Source organism: Panthera pardus, unplaced genomic scaffold (assembly GCF_024362965.1).
Source record: "Panthera pardus isolate Hobbes unplaced genomic scaffold, ASM2436296v1 HiC_scaffold_16, whole genome shotgun sequence".
In the NCBI taxonomy this organism is placed as follows: domain Eukaryota; kingdom Metazoa; phylum Chordata; class Mammalia; order Carnivora; family Felidae; genus Panthera; species Panthera pardus.
In genome coordinates, this window is record NW_026526721.1 from 9,193,717 (window position 1) to 9,208,051 (window position 14,335).

General features: G+C 47.9%; 1 protein-coding gene across 1 annotated transcript; it reads right to left on the bottom strand.

The window, feature by feature from the left end:
• Nucleotides 1–5,100: 5,100 nt before the first annotated feature.
• CBR3 (carbonyl reductase 3) lies at nucleotides 5,101–13,289 on the bottom strand. Its single transcript, XM_019420292.2, has 3 exons — nucleotides 12,711–13,289; nucleotides 10,829–10,936; nucleotides 5,101–5,590 (listed from the first exon to the last, which is right to left on the bottom strand). The coding sequence occupies exons 1-3, from the start codon at nucleotides 12,997–12,999 to the stop codon at nucleotides 5,154–5,156; spliced, it is 834 nt and encodes a 277-aa protein (XP_019275837.2). The 5' UTR covers nucleotides 13,000–13,289; the 3' UTR covers nucleotides 5,101–5,153.
• Between the last annotated feature and the right edge of the window lie 1,046 nt (nucleotides 13,290–14,335).

A 14,335-nucleotide genomic window follows, 5' to 3' on the forward strand; every position in this document is an offset into this window, starting at 1 on the left:
CAGTAGACGGGCCTTTGATCCGGGGGGCGGGATCAGGAGGCGGTACCTTAGCGTGAGGGGGCGGGTCCTGGGCGAGGACTAGCGAGCTCGGGGCTCCAGCCTCCGGTCTTCCGCAGCTTCCAGGCGGTGGGCGTCGCTCTGAGTAGCAGAGACTAACTGCCGCCCTCGCAGCGGGTCTGCTCTGGGGAAGGCCTGCTCCGGTGGGCGGGGTGGCTTCGGCTTTCACCTGGGGCTCCCCCGCCACACCAGAACCTCGGTCAGTGAATCAGCGTACCCCAGGAGGGGCTTTGTAGTTACAGACAAGGAGAACCGCGGGGGCCCAAAAGACTGGGGCCGATGGCACCTGGCTCACCCCATCCTTTCCGTCGGGGCCACACCCAAACCTTTTGCGAGGAGATGAAATGAACCTTTCCATACATGCTGGGGCCTCTGGAGGCTCGGGGACCCTGGTTAAAGCGCCCCCACCCCCGGAGGCCGCACTTTTCTGGCCCTCGGCATCAGAGGTGAGGAAGTTAATTTTTGTAATGAGTTCCTTTACGTGGGCTCTGGCTCAGAAAGGAGACCTCAGCCTAAAGAGCATTAATATTTCCGGATAAAGTCTAACTCCTTCCTGTCATCCTTAGGAGCCTTCGGACCTGGACAGTTCAGACCCACCACCTGGCCCAACGCCTGCAGGGCCAGATGCACCTTAAGGATGGGAGTCAGGCAGAGTTCACCTGAGCATCCTAATTGCACCAGCTGGGGCTCCCAGCCAATCAAACCAGTGGCACCTGTTGAGTGAGGTAGTCATTTCTGCACAGGCCGCCAATCATTTAACCCTTGACAGTCCCTTAAGGAATTTTCAGATCTAGTCTGGGGCTCCTAAAAGCTAGGCGGTCATGAAAGAGTTCGGAGGTCCATGCACACTTCAAAATTGTACAGAACATTTTGTGTATATGTTTCCGCAAAAGGGTATATAGTTTGTGTCAGATTCCCAAAGGGATCTGCCACCTCTCCCAAATCACCAAGAATATATTTATAGCTTGCGACGCTGAACCCACCCCTGGCCCACCCAGGCTTCTGATTCTGATTCCATCTACATTGGCCATACACCAAGGGCCCCAGATGTCAATTCTCTAATGGTCAATTTTAGGAATAGTCTTAAAGTGGAAGCCGAGGAAAACTAAAGGGTAGAGCATTGAGTAGGAAAAAAAGACTTTCATGAAAATTGATTTCCTGATGAAGATATGAGAAACTCCATTTTTACAAAAACAGATGCCAAAGGGTGAGGTGGGTTTTTTTGTCTTAGTTTCCTCAAATCCTAGCCACACTCCATACTGCATTTAACTCATAATGAAAGAACTACTTGTACTTCCCATTGAAAGAGAGAACCAGTCTATTCATGTCAAAAGCACCATGTGTAACTTTGTCCTACACATTAAATAATATGCTTGCCTTTTTGTGTCACCTATCCGTAAAGAAATCCAGGTGTGTGGGAAGTTAAATTAGCTTTGACAGTTTGAAGTATCATAAACCCTTAAAAGAACAACTTCATCGATAATCAGGATTGATAGTCAATGTACAAGTATTAAGATTTGAAAGTTTATTCCCCCACAAATTCTGTTTTCATGGGTCAGGTCGTCACTCTTCAAAGTCTACTTAGGTGTATTCATCTGTTTAAGGCATATAAATAGAGCAGGTTCCTCACATAATAATGCTCTAATCAGAGCATTTCAGAGTTCATTTGAATCAGAACCTTAATCCTTACCCCTTCTGATAATAAAGAAGGGGTTATATATCAGAGGTGACTACATTCTGTGGCTCAGGCTGGCCTACCTAGTAGAGAGATTGGGGAGGTAAACACGTTCAGAGTTTCCATATGCAAATACTGGTAATCCTCTAACCCTGTCTTTGCTATAAACTGGATTCTACTCCATCCCATCTAAAGTCCTGCTTAGTTCTGTATTTGATGTTGTGCCTGCTTTGTGGTTGACTTGCAGTAACAAGTAAACCTTTGTCAGGATCGTCATTATCACCCATTTCATCTCCACACTACATCACCGTTCAGCATCTCGGTCTGTCACAATCCTTGTTGCAGCTCAGTAGGTGAGGGAGAAGCCCAAAGGCCAGGCCTACAGCTGATTCTGTATGCGGGCTTAACACACATGTGTCAACTTAGGAAAGTATGTCACAGAGACGTTGATTCAGAGAGGGTCACTGGCTCAATGTGGTACCTAAGAAACACACATAATGGGATAATCCACTTAAAATATGCCACTTTTAAAGCATATTTCATTTGCCTACCTTATGGAAAAGTTCATACAAAGGCTACGTTAGGGATCTAATAACCAGATGGCTTACAAATCACTTAGATTTGATATATCATCCCCCTTAATTTTTACACCGAGGGAGTTGCCCTGGTCTCTAGACTCCTCATAGTGAACTTGGATGTGCCAAGCACTTGGCACCAAGAAAAGCCAAGGAACTGGCCTTAGTCCTGGATATGATCCTGGCTCTTGGCTCTTAGCTGTGTGATCTTGGGCAAGTTAGTCAATTTCTCCAAGCCTTTTTTCCTTATTTGAATGATAATGACTCATTTAAATGATATTAATACCTATCTCAAAGAACTGCCATGAGAAATACATAAAACAATGTAGGGTAAATATTGAGCATGACGTATGGCCTTGTATGCCATGGTTCTCAACTCATGAATTTTTTTCTTTTTTCCCTTCTGATTCTAAGCCTAATTTTTTTTTTTCACTACAGCCCACAATGAAATATTTCATGCACATGTATTAGGTTCCTTTTTGTTTCAAGCAATAACATAATTCAAACTAGCTTAAGGAAAGTGACATTTCTTGGGCACCTGGTTGGCTCAGTCAGTTGAGCATCTGACTCTTGATTTTGACTCAGGTCATGATCCCAGGGTCGTGGGATCGAGCCCCGCTTCAGGCTCTGTGCTAAAGATGGAGCCTGCTTAACGTTCTCTCTGCTTCTCTCCCCCACTCATGCTTTCAATCTCTCTCTAAAATAAAACGAAAGGAATAGCCTGAGGCCAGCTAAGGGATGCCACTCTGGGGAGGTGGGACAGTCTCTCTTGGGGCCATTTTGTAAGTGCGTCCCTCGAGAATTGGTTGCTTCCTTTTCAGGCTATGCTTGGTTCCCTCTGCTTCCTCAACCATATGGTGTGAGGCATGGCCACTCACAGTAACAGCTCGGAGCTTTTCCTGATGCAGTCCAGCTGCTCCTCCTCTTCAGGAGACAGGCTTACAGCTGGAACAGTCAACAGAGGCTAGCAGGGCAAAGTCACTTTGTGGCTGTTGCAGCTGCAAACATGGGAGGAAGCAGCGGGGGAGGGTGCTGGGCAGACCATCCAATAATGGTCCCCTATGACCTTTCCATAAAAAAATGAGACACGCCGTTCTGGTCAGCAGTTTACCACCAAGGGTCTTTTAAGCAGGCTACACACTGATCCCAAAATGTCAAGGTGATTGGCTAGAGAGAAAAAAGGGAGAAGAAATAAAAGGAAATGGCCTGTTTACTTGTGCATTTCCTGTCTGTGACCCCATTAGGCAGAACCTAAAAGTGCTCCATGGTCCCAGACCTCTTGCCTGCCATTGGCAGCGTTCTGGAGGCTGGCTGCAGAGGGAGACCAGAGTATGAAAGCTATTGAGGCAACACATTGAAAACCATCAAAATGTTTTTAGAGCCAGACAAGAAGGCATTAAAAATGTCCTAGGAGCTACGGTCTGAGATGAATGTAAGAGCAAGCTGGGTTTAATCAGGCAATACAGAGATGGCTAAAGGAAGTGAGATGTAATCTGGGTGGGATTCAGATGTCCTCCACCCAAAGTGGATGAAGAAGTGAGGTGTGGGTTGTCAGAGCTACACGACACTTTGCCATGCTGCCTCGTTACGCTGGAGAGTCAAGACGAAGAAACACTTTGCACGCTGTGACAGACCAGACGTAACAGGGTTACCTGAGTAGTCCTGGTCTGCCAAATGAGGGAAATCTTGAGTACTCCCATCCTGTACTTATTATCAAATGGAAGCCAGCATCATCTTATTTCTGCAATGCTGTTGTCAGGTGATATGATGTGACCTTTGTGGTCATGATCAGGTGATAACATTGGTGTATCTCACCATGAACAACCCATCATAAACTTGGTAAATTTGTGGTTTCTTTCCTTTGTCATTTGTCCATCTTGCACCTGTTGCATTTCTGTTGTTTGGCTAGCCATTCCTTCTGAGGTCTTGACGCCCTAGCAAACTTGCCTCACGAGTGTATGTCTCTTTCGTAAGATTCTTTAGTCTCCAAGTCCTTCTTCTACAGGATATAACCAGAACCAAGGGGGCTGATTACAAAGCCAGTCCCATTTGGAAGCAGTGAATGTGGAGTTGGTTGTCGGAGAGACTACAAAAGGCCCAGGAAGGCTCAAGAATCACCCTGGGCTGTAGGGGAGCAGGAACAGGTAGGTCAGGGAGAAGACATCTGTCTCTGCGAGAGCAGAGATGGTCTGCACAAAGTTGCCTATGCCGGGACAATTTGAAAGAAGGGGCAGGGCAACTTTGCAAACATTCTGGGAACACAGAATGCAAAACCCCAAGTGAAAAACCCAGTATGGAAGAAATTGTATCCCAGTGAAAAAAAAGGACATTCCTCCTGAGTCCTTCAAGCCATACTGCTTCGTAAGAACCCGTTCAAATGTGCCCAAATATAATGAAACAGAATGTGGTACAAAGCAGGATTGCAGAACAATAGAAATGGAGGAGGAATCACATCGTCGAAGAGTCAACAACCTAGAAACAGCATGGGATTGCTGGAACATGGCTGCAGCCCGCTCCGTAGCCCTGAGGGCTCTCGTTCGACCAACACCAGCAGCACCCAGGAACTTGTCAGAAGTGCACATCTTTGCGCCCCAGTTCTGAGCAACGTTTTAACATGCCCTCCAGGTAATTGTGATGCCCTCTGACACTGGAGAACCACTGGACCAGGTTCTTCTCTGTCTCAGGTTAGAGTCTGGGCACAATAAAATCTCTCGGCCCGATTCTAGACGAGACCCGCTTTCTCACAGGGAGATTCTAGTCGACAGAAAATGAAGCCGACTACACCACCAGAAGTCACTCATTCACTCCACAAACGTTTATTAAGCATTAAGCACCAAAGCAGACATTCACCAGTTTTGGACGACTTTGTCATGGACCAGTTGGCCATGAGGCTCGGTAGCATCTGGAGGCAGGAGGGCCAAGTAGACAGGGGTCTCAGCTCCCTCCTCCACAGTCCTGGGGCCGCAAGGCCCACCCAGGTCCGTTTTTACCCACCCCGGGCAGCATGCGTTCAGCAGAATCCTGTCCGCTTTTCTCTTCTCATCCAGACGCCGGGCCAAGATCCTTGATAAGACCGTGACCCCCAGCTTGGACACCCCATAAGCCGAGCTGGGCCAGCCTTCCCTCTCGTGCACTTCGTTGTTTGCATCCTCCACAAACTTTTTCATGAGGTCCACCAGGTCCCCTTCTGTGAGCGTCTCGCATCGGAACCTCTTCTGTAGATCTGGGCTGCAATTTTCAAGAGCTTTGGAGCCCTCTAGACTGCTGATATTCACCACCCTGCCTGAAACAGAATAGTAAATATATGGAAGCAGGTCACAGATAAACGATTGTTGGGTAACTACACCCAACATGCAATTGATTGATACTGCAGGTTTAATTGCTGGTTAAAAAAAAAAAAAAAAAAAGACTCGGGGCGCCTGGGTGGCTCAGTCGGTTGAGCGTCCGACTTCAGCTCAGGTCACGATCTCGCGGTCCGTGAGTTCGAGCCCCGCGTCAGGCTCTGGGCTGATGGCTCAGAGCCTGGAGCCTGCTTCCGATTCTGTGTCTCCCTCTCTCTCCGCCCCTCCCCCGTTCATGCTCTGTCTCTGTCTTAAAAATAAACGTTAAAAAAAAAAAATTAAAAAAAAAAAAAAAAAGACTCTAGAAGGGACCCAGTGGGCTTTAACATTACTTTGTGCTCTCCTCCCCCAAAGGGAAGGACGCATTTCCATCAGTAACAGGGGCTAAAGGGCAGTGATTCTCCAGTGGGCAGTAGTTTTAAAAACATCCCGCTACACACACACAAACACTCCAGGTGCCTGTGAACTTGGTTTCCCAGAGACAGCACCCTCACCCCAAGGATTAAAGCTGTTTACTGGTTTGCACAATTTCCTAGGGCCCTGGGCACCACCTCTTTGCCTCCAACTGCCAAATATCAGGGTCAAGCAATGCCTTACGATGACCCTGTCTATCCTGAATGATGGGTACTCTCACACATGGAGTGGGTTGATTCTCCATCCCGGGTTTGATTTTCTTCACTTTCTTTAGCCCATCATTAATAGTTAAATATAATTAATGAGTTAATATTCACATTCACCATAATTCACAGCTATTAAAAAGACGGTTATGTCTATGAAAAAACATGCAGGCCAGAAACTAGAAGACGGCTGGAAACATTGATGGAAATCCCGAAACCAGTGTGTGAATTTACACAGTTCACCTAACATCAGAAGACACCACGTTGCGTTACCTGGGTGGCTCAGTCGGTTGAGTGTCCGACTTCAGTTCAGGTCATGATCTCATGGTTCATGAGTTCGAGCCCCACATGGAGCTGTCTGCTGTCGGCACAAAGCCCACTTCAGATCCTCTGTCCCCTTCTCTCACTGCCCCTCCCCCACTCATTCTCTCTCTCAAAAATGAATAAACATAAAAAAAAAAAAGACACCACATTTAGGGGGTTCTTTTCTTACATATTATCCCGAATCCACTCTTTCTGTATCCACTAGGATAGTTGGATTTTATTGCATTTTCTGAGTGGCATTCATTCACCATGGGGTTGGGGGTGTGTGTGTTGTACATTCTACTAGATATCTTTGTGGGCCAACTGCACACAGAGATGCCCTCACTCTGTCTTGAATGTGAGCACTCACTTATCCCCAGGTACCTAAGACTCTTCAGTATTTTCTTCCTCTCTTGTAATACATATTTCCTTCCCAACATTGAACTGTGAAAAATTTGAAGCCTACAGAGAAATTGCAAGAATAGTTCAATACATACCCGTATGCCCTTTACCTAAGCCCCTCAATTGTTAACATTTGGCCACATTTGCTTTCTCTTTGTCTTAATTGCAGACAAATATCATAAAACTTTGCCCTAAGCACTTTATATACGGTAACGAGGGTATTACCTTACATAACCACAAGAGTGATCACCCTCAAGACATTTATCATGATATAACACTATTAGCTGAAGTACAGTCCATATTCAAAGGGTCCAATTATCTCAATAATCTTTCTTTATAGTTTTTGTTTTCATCCAGGCTCCAACGTAGGATCACAGATTGTATTTAGCAGTCATAGCTCTTTAGTTTTAACCTAGAGTAGTTAACAATGATCTTTTTGAAGACTCTAGGCTATTATTTTGTAGTATTTCTCCCATTTGGACTGGCATGGTTTTCTAATTAGATTCACTTCAATGCTTTGGCCAGGAATACTATTTTGATGAAGTTGTGTTCTTCATTACTTTCTAAGCAGCTTTGTTCTTTTTTTTTTTTTTTTTAACGTTTATTTATTTTTGAGACAGAGAGAGACAGAGCATGAGTGGGGGAGGGTCAGAGAGAGGGAGACACAGAATCTGAGCTGTCAGCACAGAGCCCGACGCGGGGCTCGAACTCACGGGCCGCGAGATCATGACCTGAGCCGAAGTCGGACGCTTAACCGACTGAGCCACCCAGGCGCCCCCCCCCCTTTTTTTTTTTAAGCCAACGTGGGGCTTGAACTCACAACCCTGAGATGGAGATCCAAGCAGACATCAAGAGTCAGACACCTAGTCAACTGGGCCACCCAGGCACCCTAAACAAATTTGTTCTTAATCGCCTGGTTGCTACAAGGAATTAAATTCAAAAGGGTAAAGGAAGAAAGAAAAATGAAATAGGGGTGCTACTCTGTGCCTTTGGTAGAAATAAAAAACTTTCTAAGAGTCAGAGGTGTCCTCTGATCTCAGGTGACATCTCAGGTGATCATCAGTGAGGCCAAGGGATGACCATCTCAGCAGCCAGCTGGGTGCAATCAGTCCTGAGAAGGGCTGCACCCACACAACCACCACCATTTGCTGAGGTCCAGGTGGGCCCCCTGGTCCTGAAACAACCCCTAGCCATTCTTAGAAAGAGTGGACAAGTAGCTCCCCCTAGTGGGTAAACGTTGGATTAACTTATTTACTCAGAATCTTGAATGAACAAGCAAAAGAAAAGGTTTGGTAACTTTTTAAAAAAAAAATTTTAACTGTGCATATATTTTTGAGAGAGATACACACCAAGTGCCAGTGGGAGAGGGAGACACAGAATCTGAAACAGGCTCCAGGCTTGGAGCTGTCAGCACAGAGCCTAAAGCAGGGCTGGAACCCACTAACTGTGAGATCATGACCTGAGCTAAAGTCAGACGCTTAACCCACTGAGCCACCCAGGGGTCCCAGAGGTAACTTTCTTTTAAAGAGGTATTATAGGGGCGCCTGGATGGCTCAGTCGGTTAAGCGTCCGACTTCGGCCCAGGTCATGATCTCACAGCTCGTGGGTTCAAGCCGGGCTTCAGCCTCTGCACTGAGAGCCTGGAGCCTGCGTCAGATTCTGCGTCTCCCTCTCTCTCTGCCCCGCCCCTGCTCACACCCTGTCCATCAAAAACGAACAAACATTAAAAATTTTTTTTTTTAAATAAGGAGGTATTATAAAGCTAAATAAAATGTGACATTTAAGTCAGTTTTGCATGGGTAGAGATTCCCTACAAATCAAGAGGCAAGGATCCTCGCTTTTTGCCTTCTGGGTAAACGTGAGTTTTACTGAAAATTCACAAGTATTCTCAATGTGTTGTAAACCAGATTCCCAAGTTGGGAATTACTGTTACAGAGAACTGGTTGAAGCCAGTGACTCATCTGCTTCTGGGTTGATGCCCAAGCTCCACCCTCCTCCAAGCTGCCTTTCATCTTTCAAAATGGCTTGGTTTGCAATTGTTTGGTGTTAAGATCCTTCCCTTCACTGGAACTAATTATCCTGATTTGATTGAGGGGTGAAGTCAGGAAACCGGAACACTGTTTCCAGACCTATCACTACCTGACTGCGTTCATGTCTTTGGGTCTCAATTTCCTTCTCTGTAAAATGAAGTCATAGGAATGTCAAGTTTCTTCAATACCTTGTAGTTTTCCAATTCTAGGATTCTAAAACCCATAGAGAGAAGACTTCTAGACACTTGGTAAAAATCACCCTTGCAAATGGAATACTATGCAGCTGTAAAAAAAAAAAAATAAGAAAGCTTTCTGTCTTGATCTAGAAAGAGTCCCAGAGATAGTAAGTGAAAAAGAGCATAGTAGCAAACATTATACTTAATGTTCCCATTATGTAAAAAAGGGATACACACACACACATACATAACTTAGATTTGCATTTAAAAACTATGCCCTTGGCCCTGAGCACTCAGCAACTCCACGCACCTAAAACCAAGGCTTCCTTCAGCCAGTCCCAGCAGCTCTGCCTGCGGGCTTTCTGTGATCTCATCCCACTAGGAAAAGACAAAGGGAATTGCCTGTAGAGGCTGGGGACAGGAATTGGGCAAGTGGGGGAGCAAGAGTCTGAGTGCAGCTCTCACCAAACATCTTTTTAGATTTTAAGACTTTTGCACTAGAGATCATCTTTATTCAAAATGTTAAATTAAGAAAAGCACATTGTTTTTCTTTTTTTTGGGAGACAGCAAGCATGAGCTGGGGAGAGAGGGAGGGGGAGGGGGAGAGGGAGAGAGGGAGGGGGAGAGAGAGAGAGAAAGAGAGAGAGAGAGAGAGAGAGAGAGAGAGAGAGAGAGAATCTTAAGCCGGTTCCACACTCAGCACAGAGCCCAATGTGGGGCTCCGACCCCACGACCCTGGGATCAAGACCTGAGCTGAAATCAACAGTCAGATGCTCAACCGACTGAGCCACCCAGGCACTCCAAGAAAAGCACATTTCTTATAAGAACCACAGAGTTTTTCTTCCTAAGAATCACAGCTGCCTTCCTGGGAAAGAGAATCGTCAAGGAAGCGAGCCTTCTCTGCCCCCTCCCAGTACAGTTGTAGGATTCTTTGTCAATGACGGTCTTGTCCACTGGACTCAGTGCTCCATGGTCAGGATTGTTCCTGTTCACAGTGCTTACCACTGTGTCCCCAGCACCCTGGGTTATGGTAGGCCCTCCAGTATTTGTGGAAAAAGTAATAAAAGTTATTGAATACTTGGGAGTGTGGGCAAGATACTTCCTAATAAAGAAATATTTCTTTGGGAGGTTCTTCATTAGCTTGACAAAGTGAAGAAAGGAACACAGGGAAAGTCATAATGATGCTAAAACAGATCCTTCCCTGCCAGGCTCCCAAATGAGCTGGTGTGGCCCCACCACCCTGAGGAGCTGAGAAGGACCCACTGAGGTTGCTCAAAGGCAAGAGGCCTTTGGGGACTTGTAACACCTATTATTCTAGGGTTGAGTTCATATCATGGGACCAAAGAGCACTGCCATGTATCAAATATATCTTTTATTTTATTTTTAAGTAGGCTTCATGCCCAGCGTGGGGCCCAAACTGGGGCTTGAACTCACGACCCTGAGATCAAGACCTGAGCTGAGATCAAGAATCGGATGCTCGACCCTGAGATCAAGACCTGAGCTGAGATCAAGAATCGGATGCTCAACCGGCTGAGCCACCCAGGCGCCCCATTATACATCTTTTTTTATTTTTATTTTTGAGACAGAGAGAGAGAGAGAGAGAGAGAGAATGAGAATGAGCAGGGGAGGGGCAGACATATGGCTGGACTTACCATGAGGTTTTATTATTGGCAGTAATTCTATGCAGACATTCCTTGTGGCAAAAAAGTTTGTCTTCAGTGTTATCTCAGCTCGAATGTCAAAGGGTGTTGGATCATCAGCTTCCAAAAAGAGAAGGAAACAAAGTCATGCATTTCCCCTTGAAATGTATATAACAAAGCGAATCTTATCTCTCTCTCAAGTTTATTCAAGCAATCTCTGCACGGAAGGTGGGGCTGGAGCTCACAACCCCAAGATCAAGAACCTCATGCGCTATGGACAGAGCTAGCCAGGCGCCCTAGATTTTATCTCCAATTAAAGGAAAAACAAGCTAACTTTATTATTATGTTTTTTTAGTTTATTTTTGAGAGAGACAGAACTTGAGTGGGGGAGGGCAGAGAGAGAGAGAGACACAGACCCCGAAGCAGGCTCCAGGCTCCGAGCTGTCAGCACAGAGCCCGACGCGGGGCTGAACTCACGAACCCCGAGGTCATGACCTGAGCTGAAGGCCCAGCCTCAACCAACTGAGCCACCCAGGCGCCCCTAAAACAAGCTAACTTTAAAACGATTTTTAAGCCACCGGATCCGAGCTTCAAGGGTGTATCTGAATCACCTGCAGGGCCTGTTAAAACACAGCTTTCTGGGCTCCGCCCCCAGAGTTTGGGATTGAGAAGGTCTCGGGTGGGGCTCCAGAATTTGCATTTTTAACGCGTTCTCGGGTGACGCTACAGCTACAGGTCTGGCCCCACTTTGAGAATTCCTGGCTTTCAGGGCTGGGGCTCAATCTTGAAAGGGTATGGGAGGCACCTGGCAATCCTGTTAAAATGCAAATTCTGATTCAGCGGGTGTGGGGTGAGGCCCGAGATCCTGCGATTCCAGCGAGGGCCTGGGGCTGCACGTGCTGTTGGTCCACCGCCCACACCTTTGAGGGGGCAAGGGCTGCCAGCGGACCCGCGTTCCTGCACGCTTGGTCCGGGAAGCGGCGTATTTATCCATCAATCCTTCAGCCAGTGGCTGAGGGTTGTACCAGCGGGTGTCTGCCACCTCCCACCTGCGCTTCCGGAAAGCCGACCCGCTGAGTTGGAGGTGCGGGTGCACAGCTTCGGTGAGGGTTCAAGCCGGGGGGGCTGGTTATTCAAGGCTTCACGGCAGTTTTTACTCCGTTCTGCCTCTTGGGTTTCTCGTCTCCACTAGGTTGTAGGTGAGTCTGGCTTGGTTATTCTTTCTACCTCCGCCACATGGCGGCTCAACAACTTTCTCAGTAGAGCAATAGAGTAATAACCTTGACCTACCCCCCCCCCCCCCCCCCCCCCGCCAAAGGTGCTACTTAAAATCACACTTAAAACGTATGTTTGATGACAAACAAATTCCCTGGGGGAGGGAACAAGGCTCGCTTCCTTTCTGGCTGAGCCTATCAAAGCTTTCCTTTAAATAAAATCTCAAGTTCACTATTGTGCAAGTGCGCGCTGATCGTGTCTCAGCGATCCATTTCCTGTCCCGAGCAGATGCCTCCGGGCTTCTATGAAAGCTCCCTTTCAAGGAAAGCGAAAGCCCAAAGTGAGCTGGAGACCCTTCGCAGGGAAAATGTTTTTTGCTTTAGACAGAAAGCTGATGAGCTTAGCAGGGCGTGGCCCCCTCCCAGGAGGCCGGTTTTCTGGCAAACCGCAGCAGCCGACGGCTCCGGGAGGGCCCAGGGCTGCGCCCCGCCAGCTTCGCGCTAAGCGAACCGCTCCCGCGACTCCGCGGAAAGCGAGAAGCCGCCGAGGGAGGCCAATGTTGAGCGCATCCCGAGGGGCCGGCGCTGCGCTCCGCGATCACTCCAGCCCACAAGTAGGGGGCGCCCGCGGCTCTCTGCCCCGAACCCTTGGCGCCCCCGGAGACCCACCCCCGACCTACGCTGGAAGGCGATGCCCGCGTTGTTGACCAACACGTTGAGGCCCCCGTACTCCTTGCGCAGGAAATCGCGCAGGGCGCGGATGCTCTGCAGGTCGTCGATGTCCAGCAGGTGGAAGCGGGGGCTCAGGCCCTCGGCCTGGAGCTGCTGCACTGCCGCCCGGCCCCGCGCCGCGTCCCGCGCCGTGAGCACCACGTCCCCCGAAAATTGCCGGCACAGGTCGCGCGCGATGGCGAAGCCGATGCCTTTGTTGGCCCCGGTCACCAGCGCCACGCGGCTGCAGGACGACATGGTCGGGGAAGGCACTTGGCGCGTGGAGAGCGGCCCGGGCTATGAGCCACTAGGGAGCTCGCTGCGGAGGCTCGGACACAGAGAAGCCACAGAGAACTGAGTTCTGGGATCCAGTGCTGCGACTTCTAGAGAACGAGGCCCGGCCCTCGGTCCCTCCCCTGCGAGGAGTGGCCGTCCGTTCCCGAAGGTTTCGTAACGCCCCACTCCGGAGTCCGCCCCTTCCCGGCGCTGCGCCCTTTTGATCCCGCGTCTGAGCCCAGCGGTGGTCTGCGGGGTGGAGCGGTTAGTCGATTTCCCAAAGCCAAAACCGATGGTGATGGGATCTAGAGATTCATTGCAGTTAGACTGAAACTATTCTAGGAAAACCCCAAAAGGAGAAAAACAAGGGCTGAGTAATTTTCTTGGGCGTGCGCCCATCATCCACTGCAAAATGAAAATGTTTGCTTTTTCCTCAAATGCAGCGAAATGATTTAGACACGGTAACTGCCTCTCAGGACATAGGTTCTCCCGTTTCCTTAAACTCAAGGAAAAAAGGTCTTATGAGTAGATTTTCAGGTGTGGGCAGGGTTCATTGCTGTATGTGATTGCCAGCCGGCCCCCGAGTGAGAGGGAGTGTTTATGAAGCTCTTACTGTGTGCCAAGCCTCTTATTGGAATGTTTTTATTTAATCCTTACATAACTCATTTGGGTGCTAAGTGTCTGCATTTTAGGTCTGTCCAAGGAGGGTATCTATATAGATATATATCTATATAGATCTATATAGATATAGATCTATATATATATATATTTTTTTTCTCCCAGTGAAAACTGTGCACCTGCAAAGTTCAAACAGAAATGAATCCCCTGGTGTGTCAAGGTCTGCACAATCAGAACTCCCCCACGCGTCTTCTTTAGTGTAATCTGAGGGTGTTTGATTGGTGACACTTAGATTTATGGAGAGCTGCGACCTCATTATGACTCAGCTTTTCCCAAGCAGAGTTGGCTAAGCTGCTGGTGTCTGTCACCTTGACTCTACCCTTCTCTATCAAATCAACAAACAAGATCAGGAAAGTGGGCTCTTGCTGGGTGGTCCCTTACTGTAGCTCAACCAATATTTTTTTTTTCTCTCTAAAAATTATTTGGAACTTTATTTTAAAGCTGTGGGACTAGCCTTTTCTGAAGATGGCGTGGAAAGGGAAGAAGGAAGCCCCTACCCCTCCCAAATCAGAAGCCAGAGCAAAGGCTTTGAAAGGCAAGAAAGCGGTGCTGAAAGGCATCCACAGTCACACACACACACACACACACACACACACAAAGATCCTCACATCACCTACATTCTGATCGCCCAAGACACCGT

What these genes read in the sequence shown, in the direction of transcription:
- CBR3 (XM_019420292.2), bottom strand. Translation starts at nt 12,999, where the DNA reads ATGTCGTCCTGCAGCCGCGTGGCGCTGGTGACCGGGGCCAACAAAGGC. An exon ending in CGCGGGCATCGCCTTCCAGC is followed by an intron (nt 10,937 to 12,710) that starts GTAGGTCGGGGG and finishes TCTTTTTGGAAG; the next exon opens with CTGATGATCCAACACCCTTT. An exon ending in GCCAATAATAAAACCTCATG is followed by an intron (nt 5,591 to 10,828) that starts GTAAGTCCAGCC and finishes ATTCTGTTTCAG; the next exon opens with GCAGGGTGGTGAATATCAGC.